Raw genomic sequence first — 12,162 nt, forward strand, 5'->3', positions numbered from 1 at the left:
ACCCATTGTCCTCACAAGGTCAAAAGAGCTTTTGGAGCAGGTCCATGTGCAATGCTTGTTGTCCACAGGACAATGGTTGTTGGCCACAGGACAATGGTTGTTGGCCATTGGACAATGGTTGTTGGCCACAGGACAATGGTTGTTGGCCAAAGAAGAAAGTAGACTGGGTGGACTGGGGGTGGGAATTGCTGGTGGGAGACCAGAGTCCTGGGTGCAGGTCTGAGTTGGTTTGGGGTGACCATAGCCCAGAAGATGTGGCACAGCTGAGGGCCAGTTTGGTGGATGTGGGGCAGGATGGAGAGGTTGAAGGTAAAGAAAAGACAAAAAGCAACTGGAGGTCGAATGTAAGCTGCTGAAGGCCACGCTGAGAGCAGCCTCTGGAGATCTACTGAGGCAGTAGATTAATTAATTCTCCTTGTAACTGGAAGGCAATTGAAAAGGAGCATCAGGTGGAACCAGACATTGAATTTGGGGCTCCCTTCAAGTAGGGAGGCCAACCAGCAAAGGTGATGAGATGCATTTGGATGGTTTAATGGAGGAAACAGATTTGCTAGGCTCTGAGCAGTGTGATGGTGGCTGAGGACCTTTGTGAACACCTCAAACCTTCTCTGCATCCAGAGGCAGTGAAAGTATTGGGAATGGTGCAGAACAGTGTGTCTCTTGGGGGGGACATGGTATCTTGGCCTCAATCACAGTGCAACCTCAGCACCATCCTCACAAGGCTGTGGCTGACAGTGGGTTGGTGACAAGCTCCAACCAGCCCTAAGTGCCAGCAGGATGTGGGGCTGGCATGGAGAAGTGCTGTGCCCATCCCTCCTTCCACCTCCATCCTTCTTGTTGGGTTGGGAAGAGGGAACAGCCCCAGCAAGAACTGAATCCAGCCCCTTGCACCTCAGTGTACTTCCAAAGGCTAAGTTGGGTGGCTCTGAGCTCTTTGGGGATGGAAGCTCAACAGAGGATTGGATCATCTCAGAAGCATGGCCCTGAGGAGCTCAGCTCCTGTCATTGGTGGCCAGGAGAGCACTCAACAGGGCTGGAAGAGTCCAAGCCTTGCTAACAACCATCCTGCCTCGTGCCAGCAGGGTCACAGGGAGCCCTGGCAGCACACCTGCTTTTTCCAGAGCACATAATTTTGTCCTGGCTTGGAGCACTAATCCCTAACTGGTGCATGCAGAGGATGAAGCTGAGTGTAACCAAGGTGCCCACAGTTTTGGTACAACCCTTGCAGGAACCAAGATAGAAGGGTAGAGGACAGGGACAGTCACTTCCCAAAAAGTTCTTGGTTTGCTCTGGTAAATTAGAAATAAGAGAGACCTTCCTCAGCACAAGTGTCACAAGACCCCAGAGTGCACTCACATCACCTGGGAAGGTGCTGGGAGCCGGGGAAGTATCTCAGGTACTTGATGGAGACCAAACACCACCGAAGGGTGGGAGTAGCCAGGTGAAAACCCATCAGTGGGCAGTGCTTGGGGCGTATTCAGTCGCATCCCTGCCTGCCAGACACGCCGAGCTGGCTTGTCCCCTTTGTGCCCTCTCCCTGTGTCACACCAGGGTGTGGAACCCCCCGGGCTGGTGACTGTCCTTAGCCCCGTGCTCTGGACCACCCACCCTGGAGCAAGCACAGAGTGTTGAGGCAGTAGAGGCTGGGGAAAGCAGCGCTGCTGCCCCCGGCGCCCCAGGGATGTGTCACGGGTGGCACGGAGCACGGCTGAGCCCCGGGGTGCCCCCCAGCACCGGGAGCGGGGACAACGTGGGGGGGACAGCGGGCTCAGAGGGGCGGGAGGGCAGCCCCAGGGCGGGAGCTCTGCCCGGGACAGACCCCCCTGCAGCCGGGAGCGCAGCGCGCAGCCAGGGCGCCCCGCACTGTCCGCATCCCGGAGCGGAGCAGGGCGCGCAGCTCCGCGCATCCCGGAGCGGAGCAGGGACCAGAGCTCCGCGCATCCCGGAGCGGAGCAGGGCGCGCAGCTCCGCGCATCCCGGAGCGGAGCAGGGACCAGAGCTCCGCGCATCCCGGAGCGGGGCCATCGCACAGCTCCGCGCATCCCGGAGCGGAGCAGGGCGCGCAGCTCCGCGCATCCCGGAGCGGAGCGGAGCAGGGACTGGAGCTCCGCGCATCCCGGAGCGGAGCAGGGATCAGAGCTCCGCGCATCCCGGAGCGGAGCGGAGCAGGGCGCAGAGCTCCCCGCATCCCGGAGCGGGGCGATCGCACAGCTCCGCGCATCTCGGAGCGGAGCGCATCCGCGCATCTTGGAGCAGACCAGAGCGCAGGGCTCCGCGCATCCCGGCTCCGCGCGGAGCTCAGAGCCCCGGCTTGGCAGCGCCCGCGGCCTTGCGCGCCCGGCGGCGGTGCCGGAGCGGCGGGGACGCGGGAGGAGGCGGCGGCAGAGGAGGAGGAGGAGGAGGAGGCGGAGGAAGGCGCGCAGCAGCCAGCCACGCAGCTTTGACGTCGCCGGGCTGCGGCTCCCGGGGCCCGGCTGCACGTATAGCCCGGCGTGACGGCACCGCCGCCCTCCACTCGCGCTCGCTGCCACTCGCACACGCACCCACCGCACGGCCAGGGGAGCCCGCCGCGCCCCGCGTCCCCCCGCATCCCTCGCCATGGGCCCGGCCGCCGCTCCGCGGGCGCGCTGAGGGCAGCTCCGGCCGCGCAAGAGCAGGACACACCTCCGCGCTAACCAACCCCCCCCCCGACGCCACCTCCGCGCCGCTCCGCGCCCCCCCGCGCAGCATGCGGGGGCCGCGGCGCTGCGATGGCATCTGATGGCTGCGGGGCGCGGGCGGCTGCGGAGGCCCCGCGCTGCGCTGGGCGGCCCGGGGAGGCGGCGGCGGCGGCGGCCGGTGCCCTGAGGGGGCTGCCGGTGGCCTGAGGGAGGGGGGGGGGCTCGCCCCGCGCCGCTCCGCGCCTCCCGCTGCGCAGGAGGAGGCGGAGGAGGAAGAGGAGGAGGAGGAGGAGGAGGGAGGAGGGAGGAAGGAGGGAGGACCGGAGCGGTGCCCGCCGCCTGCCCCCGCCGCCCTGCCTGCGCGGGCGTGCGCGGCTCGGCCGCAGCGGAGCGCGGGGCTCCGGCGGGCGCTGCGCTGCCTCCCCCCGCCGCCCCCGGGGCTGGATATGTGGATGCTCACGTGAAGATGGATGTAGCGATCGGGCTGCTGGGGCTGCTGACGGTTCTGCTGGAGGGCAGCTCCGGGCAAGGGGTGTACGGTGAGTCCGGGGCGCGGCGTGACCTTGTCGCGACTGTCGCCGGGCCGGGAAAGGTGGGTGGGTGGGTGGGTTGGGGGGGTATCCTCCTCCGCGGCCGCGGGGGTGTCGGGGCCCCGCTGCGCGCCGCGGGAGCCGGCGGAGGCAGAGCGGAGGCAGCGCCGTTGCCATGAGACGCTGACTTTGCACAGGGAAAACCGGCGGGGGAAGGCCGGGAATGGGGGGCACGGGGGCTCCGTCCCGGCCCGGGCTGCCCGCCTGGGCGATGGAGCATCTCCGCGCCCAGCCGCGGAGCTCCGCGGGGCCGCCGCACTTGTTAGCAGCGAGCGGCGCTGCCGCCCGCGGCCGCGGAGCGAGGGGCGGGGGCGAGCCGCAAACTTGCCGGTGTTCCGCCGGGGGCGCGCAGTCCCCGCGGTCGAGCGTCTCCGCGGGCGGCTCCGCGGGTGGGCGCGGAGGGCAGCGCCCCGCGGCCCCGCTCCCCCGGCCTCAGCCCCTGCCTCCCGCCCGGCAGTGACTTGCAAATCGCCGTGGCTCGGCGGGACGCGGAGTCTCCGCGGAGTGGGGCGCAGCGGGGCGGCCGGGGGCCGAGCGGGCTGCCTGGGGTCCGGCGCTGGGGCCGCGGGTCTTGTTGCGTTTCCCTTCCGCCCTCCTTCGCCAAGTTGGCCCCGTTTTGGCCAAGCTCGGAGACAAACAACGGGGAGAACCGGACGCCCCACCGGATCGCGGTGCTGCGCGGAGGGGAAGCCTCCCGGGAGCCCCGGTCCCGGTGATGCCCCAGCCCCAGTGATGCCCTGGCCCCAGTGATGCCCCGGTCCCGGTGATGCCCCATTCCCGGTGATGCCCCGGTCCCGGTGATGCCCCATTCCCGATGATGCCCTGGCCCCGGTGATGCCCCGGTCCCGGTGGTGTCCCCGTCGTGCTGATGCCCCCGCGATGCCCCGTTCCCAGCGTTATCCCGATCCCAGGGATGTGCTGGCTCTGCCCCGCTCCTGGCTCTGCCCCGGCCCGGCGGCGGGGTTTATGTAAGCGGCGCGGCTGGGCTCGGCGTCGGTGCGATGCTGCTGGAGCCTCGGCTCTGGCACCCGGTGTTGAGGAGACTTCATGAATTTGCCAGTAAATGCTTCGTTTGACATCCGCTCCTTGCAGCCCCTGCGCCTGCTTCGGCACGGAAATATTCCCTTCCCACCGAGGCTGCCCCAGCTAGAGATGTACCCACACCCCTGCCCCCCCCCCCCCCCCGTCCTTTTTTTGGTAATTTTGCAAAATTTTGGTGTGATTGCAAATGCCTGAAGGGGTTGTGCTTCAGCAGCTGGATTGCTAACGTGCAGATCTCGGCACTGGCAGTGCTGGAGCTCCCTGCCTTTCCCGACACACAGGCACATATTGTTGGATGCTCTGGAATAGCAACTGCTGTCGTGAATAGGAGCGGGCTTGTTCAGGCAGAGGGTGTTTTGTTGGGGGCCTACAGGAAAGGGAGCTCATCCTGAAGGCTGGCATGGCTGCATGGACAATGTCACATGCAGATTTGTAGTAAGATTTCGGTTGGGGGGGGGGGGGGGGGGGGCAGGAGGGGAGGCTGCTTTTTCATCCTGTAAATTGTAACGCCTTATTTAGGTTAAGGACGGTGGGTGAAGGGCTGGGGAGAGAGTGGGGGCTGGGGGGGAATGGAGTGGTGTGAAGTCAGTCAGATGTGGTTGCACTAGATCTGAAACCCGTTTCATGGGAATGTGTGTTTCTTCATTGTCTCCTGAAGGCTGGTGTGGGAAAGCAGACAGAGCTTTGCCAAATAAAAAGCCCGGCTTAGGTTTGTCCACCTGGCAGCCTGGAGCACCTTGAGGTTCCTGCTCCAGGCTCCAGGGCCACTTTAGAAAGGAGGTTTTGAAGGGAGCGTCTGAGTTACGTTACTAAAAGCAAGTGCCAGGCTGGGAGAGGGGGCTGCTTAGTCCTTGTTGCGTTGGGAAAATAACTCGGTGGGATTTGAACAACTTTTTTTTTGTCCCTCGTTGAAGATTTCAGGATCCTCACAGCTCTGCTCCCAGGTGTGGTGCAGTCAGGAAGATGTCTTGCTGGCTGAACTAACCACTTGTTCCCTGCTCCCGTGCCAGCAATGTGGAATGCCGCTGTCCGTGCCGAGAGCGGGCACAGCCCCCGCAGCCTCCTCCGGGGGGAAGGCTCGGGGTGTTGCTCCACTGCTGATCCTGCAGGGGAAGGATCCTGGCTGTCCTCCCCTCTCCAGCCCTGCGCGCAGAACTTGCTGCTCTGCCGGTCACCCAGACCCATCATTCCGGTGCTGTTTGTCACTCTAAATTGTCCCCAGTTCCTCCCGTTGAGGCTGTGTCTCATCTGCAGGAGGACCTGTGACCCCAGGACTGGGTCTCAGTGGTGATTTCCACTGCCCGAGCTCCACTTGCCTGCTTCCCTGGTGCTGCCTGCCTGGCCACTCTTGCCTGCTCCTCCCTGCCTGCTCCTCCTGCCTGCTCCTCCTGCTTGGCCATTCCTGCCTGCTCCTTCTGCCTGCTCCTCCTGCCTGCTCCTCCTGCTTGGCCATTCCTGCCTGCTCCTCCCTGCCTGCTCCTCCTGCCTGCTCCTCCTGCCTGCTCCTCCCTGCCTGCTCCTCCTGCTTGGCCATTCCTGCCTGCTCCTCCCTGCCTGCTCCTCCCTACCTGCTCCTCCCTGCCTGCTCCTCCTGCCTGCTCCTCCTGCTTGGCCATTCCTGCCTGCTCCTCCCTGCCTGCTCCTCCTGCCTGCTCCTCCTGCTTGGCCATTCCTGCCTGCTCCTCCCTACCTGCTCCTCCCTGCCTGCTCCTCCTGCCTGCTCCTCCTGCTTGGCCATTCCTGCCTGCTCCTCTTGCCAGCTCCTCCTGCCTGCTCCTCCTGCCTGCTCCCGGGCACTGCCTCCCTGCTGCCACTGCCGGTCTCCAGCACTGCAGGAGGTGCAGAGGGTCCTCTCAGCTCTGCCCTGTGCCAGCACAGCACCTGGCACGGCAAGCCTGCATGTCCAGCCAGCACAGCAGCACTCGAGAGCTGGTTTGGTGCCTCGAAATGCAAAATAAATGCTCCACATCTGCTTATTCCTCGTTCAGACAAAAAAAAAAAAAAAAAAAAGCAAATTAATGTCCCCTGATGTCTGGCTGCAGAGTTCTCAGTTAACTTCCCTCTGTTGCTTCTGAGCTGTAAAGCTGTGGTTAAAGAGTTAGTTGCTCAAACGGCTGAACCTGAGGGGGAGCTGAGGCACTGACACTGGGACCAGTATCCCAGTGATGGAGCCAGGGCAGGTGTGCCCAGGCCCCACCATCCCCAGCTCTGTGCCACACACTGCTTCTTCAGGGGATGGGGGAAGAGCAGAGCTGCTAAAATCCCTAGCAAGACAAAATAACTCCTCAGCTCAGCTTTGCCCAGCTGACTTTCTCGGGGAAATAGTCTTTAGAAAAACCCAAGTGCTGCATGCACTTCCCTTTCAATGGTGCATGACTTGCATGGTTAATAAAGCAGAAAACACAGGTATTCAGAATATGGTGGTTATCCTTTCACTGAACTTGAAGTTACAAGGGGAGGAATGGCTAAATGAGAAGGCCAACATGGGGATGGAGCGTTTTTAAGCAGACAAGTGGCAGCTCATCCAGACGTGGGAGTTTTGTGTGTGGGGGGGGGGGGAGCAGATTTCCCCATCGATTCCGCTGAACTGCTGCAGCCAAGGGGCTCACTGGGAGCCTGGGGTTCAGGTGCTGAGATGTCCCCAGGGTCCCACCCCGTATTCATTCCTCTGTGCACCCCAACACTCTGTTTTATCCCATCTCCTATGATGAAAAGTGCTGAACGTCCCTCCTGCAGATGCAGGGAACCTTAGGAAGGCTGTAAATGCCTCCCGAGAGAAGTGCTCACAAATGTAATGAGTTACCTACTGTGCTCAGACATGGCCAAGTCTCCCTGAGGCTCTGCCTCAAATCAGGGTGTAGGACTCCACGTCCAGGGTGTTGGGAGAAGCAATGGTGGCTAAAGGGACAACCAGGCTTTCTATTGCTTATGATAAGTAAGATGGAAGTGTAGGTATTTATTATACTAAATATCAGTGAGGTTGTCCTTGTTCCTCAGGCCAAGCATAAAATATTCTCCAAGGAGCTTATTTTTTTATTGCAGTTGTATGTTTTATAAAGAAGCAGGTTTGCAAATGGGGAGCCCAAACCCCTTCTAACCCCGATGGCAGCTTGGCCAGGGTCTGATGAAACACTTTGTATCCCAGGGGAGGTGGAGCAGGGTCAGACAGTGTCAGGAGAGATCTTGCCTCGCCTCTGGCTGCCTCTTTATAATGATGATGATTTTGTGGTGCGCTGGGTTTCCCGGGGAGGGATTAATGACTGCTGGCTCCAGAGCTGAGAGTGTCTGCCTGCTGCTGCTGACCCGGCCTTTCCCTAAGGCTTGCCCTGCTTGAACAAGTGGATCGGAAGGATGAAAGATGAGGGAAAAAAAAACCAAAACAACCAGAAGGCTCTGAGCGAGTGCTTTCCCGGTTGGCAAGGCCGGTTGCCTGATCCCCTGGATTCTCATCCCTCGGTGTCCCCACAGCGGTGCGGGGACGGAGGAGGTTTCCGTGGCACTGCTGGCCCGGGCGTGAATGCGGGTGTTGTGTGGGCGGCTTTAACCCCGCACCAGCTCGGGACGTGGTGCGAGGGGAGCACCGGGAGCAGGGCAGGAATCCTGCGGTGCCGCGTTCCCGGCGGCTGCGCGCTCCCCCGCTGCCCGCCCGGCGGGAGCACAGGGACCCCCGAGAGCTTCAGCTCTTCGCTGTGCCCCGGACAGGGATCTCCTCCTCCTCCTCCTCCTCACGCCGCAGATGTTTAGGCTGGGATTTCAGCGCTGCTCTGGGATGAAGCTCAGCTTCAGCAGCTCGGCCTGGGGCGCGGGGAAGCAGGGAGGGCGGAGGGAGCGGGGTCTGCTCTGCTCCCCGGTGCCTTGTTGTGCTGGGGGTGAGGGACCGTGCAGCAGCCGGCACCGGCGGGAGCCTGGTGTCCATCCAGGGGGATGGTTTTGCCCCGGGGTGCATCGGTTTGGGGTGAAGCGGGTGCAAATGGGTAAGCTCAAGCTGTGCGAACGCTCAGGAGTGAACGTGCGGGGGAAGCTCGGCAGTGGAGATGAAACTTGGCTCTAGGTCTGCTGGGTGGGTGCAGAATCTCCCGTGGGGTTTGGGGTGTCCTGGGACGTGCTCAGGACAATGCTCCTGGCATGCAGTGAGTTGCATCCGTGCTCTGCTGGACTGGCAGGTCTCCTCCTCCCAGGAGCAGCTGGTGCTCTCTGGTCCAAATGTTGCCTTTGACTCTGTGTGAGGGAGGTTTGGAGGAAATCACAGAGGTATTCTGGGGCTTCCTCCCATGAAGGGCTGACTTGCTCCTTCCACATGTATCGAAGAAAGAACAGTTTCCCACAACGTGTTGCAGTGCCAGCCTATAGATGCACGGCTATATATGTATACTCTTAGGGCAGGGGGTCTTCTGCAGAATATCCCCTTCCTCCAGGGGACAACAACCCTTCAGCCAGCCATGGGCCATCTGGGAAGGAATGCCAGAGGGGAGGATGCTCCTGCTCCCCCAGCCAGAGCTGGGATGCCTTCCCTCTCCCTGAGTCAGGTGGGCCCAGGGCCCTAAGATGTTTCTTAAACCATGTTCTTTACACCTGGAAAAGACTCGTTTTAGAGAAGGGGGTTTTTGAGAGCAGCTGTCTGAGGGGAGGCAGCTCCATCAGTCCCCATGACCCAGCTCTGCCCCAGAGCATGGGTTTGGTGTTTGCAGTGCTGCTCCATCACCACTGGAAAAGCACGCCCTGTAGCCACGCCGAGGCTCCATGGCTGGCTCCTCCTTAGGTCCTTGGCTTTATCTTTTTATAGCCCCTCTTTCCAATTGCAAGTTATGTCTGGATCCTGCTGAATTAATTCCTGCCATCTCTGTAAATAATGGCCTCACTAAATATGGCTGAAAATGGAGGGAAGTCGGTTCACTGCTCTCAGATTTTGGAGCCTGGCTCTTCTGGGAGGAGGACATTTTCAGGACATGGTTGTTGCCCAGGAGCAGACTGGTGGCCCAGCCTGGCAGATACTTCCTTCCATGAGTGTTTCTTGCCTCCATGAAAGGTTGAAGAGCCAGGCAGTTGCTGTGAGCATCCTTACAGGCTCACATCCCTCTTGGTAGCATGTCACTTCACCTGGACATCTCTTTGCCCTCATTGCTTGTTGCCAGCATATTTGGGTACCAGGGAGGTTTGTGATCTGGAAAACGGGTTTGTGAGGAGGCTCTGGAGAAGGTCCATCCATTAAGGTGGCTAAGACTGACCGAGGTAGTTAAATAAAGAGATAAACATGTTATAATTATCTCAGGAAGGGAGAGGCAGACAGTGGTGAAGAGGTAGCTCCAAACAGCCACCTATGGGGTTAGAGGAGCCAACAGCAATCATCTGAAGTTATCAAATCCCACACTGGAGGTAAAGATTATTTTTTTTAGTGCCTGGGGTAATTAGCTGTTGGAGCAGCTCCCCAAGATGTGTGCTGGGCTCCCTGGTGTCAGATGTCTTTGATACACGATCAGATGTTGCTTCTTAAATTGGGGAGCTGGATACAGGTAGGGATTACTGAGGGAAATCTCTGGCTCATGGATGTGCAGGAGGTCAGCCCAGCTGAGCCCCACTGCCTCTCCTGGCCCCAAACTCTAGGAAGCAGTTGATCTCTTTTCACTGTTTCAAAGCAGTAATCAGAGTAATACACGTTACTAAGAAATGGTCTGGACTTTAATGATGTTATTAATGCCTTACATGATTAAAACATTGTGTATGAAATGCACCAGTAGGTAACATTAGGCCCTTTTCACTTTTCATCCAAGGTGGATTTTGAGTATGAAAAGGTAATTACTGAAGGAAAAAACAACCAACAAAGCAGAGCTGGAATTGCCAAACAGCAAGTGCAAGCTGTTTCAACGTGCACGTCTCCCTGTAGCCTGTTAGGACAAACCCACTCCAGCAGTGACAGCCTCCCTCGTGGCACAGAAGGGGGAAGCTCCAGCAGAGGAGTGAAGGAAAATGGGGCTGGGAATGGTGGAGTGAAGCGTGGGACGTGGTGTGAGCCTCCAGCCCCCCTGCTGCTCCCCTGGCTTTCACCAGAGTGCAGGGTGGCACATGGCAACTTTTCATGGAGGAACAATTCCAGGAGGTAGCTGTAATCTTAGGGTGAAGAAAACACCCCACTGCTGCCTTTATTGTGTGTTTTAGGTCTCCTCTAGTCCTTGCCAGTGCTCTTTAAAGAGCCTGTGATGAACAACCTCCTTCCCACTGCCCCCAAAGGTCCACCACGTCTGCCTGGCACCCAGCACTGGCACCCTGGGGTATCCATGGGCTGGAGCCACAGTCGGCTGTGGGCTCATAAAGTCCTGGTGCTTTGGGATGAAATAAAACCACCATCAGATGCAGGTTTGAGCCTCCTCGGCTCCTGCCAACACCTCATCTGTGTCCAACTTCCCATGGGATAGCTCTGGAGCTGGGACATCCCAGACTGTGGGTGGGTACAAGGACTCCAGACATCCCAGCGTCACGCATCTGGACACAATAATGGGCTCTTGAGGGCTGTTTGCATGGGAAGGGACACCTTGGTGGTCCAGAGAGACCTGAGAGCACCTTCCAGTGCCTGAAGGGGCTCCAGGAAAACTGGGGAGGGACTTGGGACAAGGGCAGGGAGGGATGGGATGAGGGGGAACGGATTGAAACTGGAAGAGGGAGATTTAGGTTGGACATGAGTAAGAAATTCTTTGCTGTGAGGGTGGTGAGACCCTGGCCCAGGCTGCCCAGGGAAGCTGTGGCTGCCCCATCCCTGGCAGTGTTGAAGGGCAGGTTGGATGGGGCTTGGAGCAGCCTGGGCTGGTGGGAGGTGTCCCTGCCCATGGCAGGGGGGGTGGAACTGGATGATCTTTGAGGTCCCTCCCAATGCAAACCAGTCTGGAATTCCTGGTGGCAGGAGCTGAAGGAGTTGGATGCAGCACCAGGCTGCCCACCTGATCAGTAGCTGTTTCTCCTGAAGGTGGAGTTACTCTGCTCTTCTGGGTGTTGGGTTGCTTGCTTTTGTATCGTTCTGCTCAGCGTGGCACTGATGGAACATCAAGCAATAAACTGGGCTTGGCAGCATCACCCTGCAAGGGCCAAGCCGGGAGGGAGCGTTGCCACAGGGGCCGCTTTAGCACTGGGGTTGCCCTCACATCCCATCTCCTCCAAAGACAGAGCAAAGTCCTCCTTTCCTTACAAGCCTGGTGCTGGATCTCCTCTGGCAGAGGAACCAGATGCAAGTGTGAGAGAAACATCCCAATCTGGTGCAGCTGGCAGCATCCCTGCCAGGCAGGCACCTCCTTAGGGCAGTCCCTAGCCAGGGCTGTTCCCTGCCCCCTAGTTTTGCCCCTCTTCCCCCCCACTGCCCAATGGTGCAAAAGAGAACTTTGTGTATCAGCCACTTTCTTGCAACCTCCCCCCAAAATTAAGCTCAGTCTCATTTTTTCCTCTGCACATACCCAGGCTGCCAGTGCAGAGGCAGTTGTCCAGCCCTTTACAAGGGGCAGGTCTGCAGCCCCCAGCTGTAATTAATTCAGATCATTAATTAAAGCACGGCCAGGCTAGCAGCTGCTTTTGCTCTTCATAGGGGCTGTGAGCAGCCCTGGAGCAAGTTGGCCGTGCTGGGGTGTTCCTGTTATTCTTCTCTTCCAACTGTAAGTGTTGTTGTTTTCTCCTTTTTTTTTTTTTCATTAGAATTATTAATTTGGTTGTAGGGGGAGGAAAAGATATGGGGGGGAGTTGGTGCTTTCTTCTGTATGTTGTATAAATGGGTTAAAATTTGGCCTTGGGGTGGTGGCTTTTTTGTTGTGGGGCTCAGGTCTTCTGTGGGTTCTTGAGTGAAGGTCCCAGGGTGGCTTTGGGGTGAGTCTGGAGGGGCCCTCTGGGTCTGGTGA

At 59.4% G+C, this 12,162-nt stretch overlaps 1 protein-coding gene across 2 annotated transcripts in view; it reads left to right on the forward strand.

Moving 5' to 3' along the window:
• Nucleotides 1-3,091: 3,091 nt before the first annotated feature.
• MDGA2 (MAM domain containing glycosylphosphatidylinositol anchor 2) overlaps nucleotides 3,092-12,162 on the forward strand; it is a 340,493-nt gene continuing 331,422 nt past the window's right edge. For both annotated transcript variants that reach the window (XM_051621624.1, XM_051621626.1), the window contains exon 1: nucleotides 3,092-3,199. In XM_051621624.1, coding sequence (XP_051477584.1) covers nucleotides 3,127-3,199 — 73 coding nt within the window. In that variant the 5' untranslated portion in view covers nucleotides 3,092-3,126. The remainder of the gene's footprint in view (nucleotides 3,200-12,162) is intronic.

This window comes from Apus apus, chromosome 5, assembly GCF_020740795.1.
Source record: "Apus apus isolate bApuApu2 chromosome 5, bApuApu2.pri.cur, whole genome shotgun sequence".
Taxonomy (NCBI): domain Eukaryota; kingdom Metazoa; phylum Chordata; class Aves; order Apodiformes; family Apodidae; genus Apus; species Apus apus.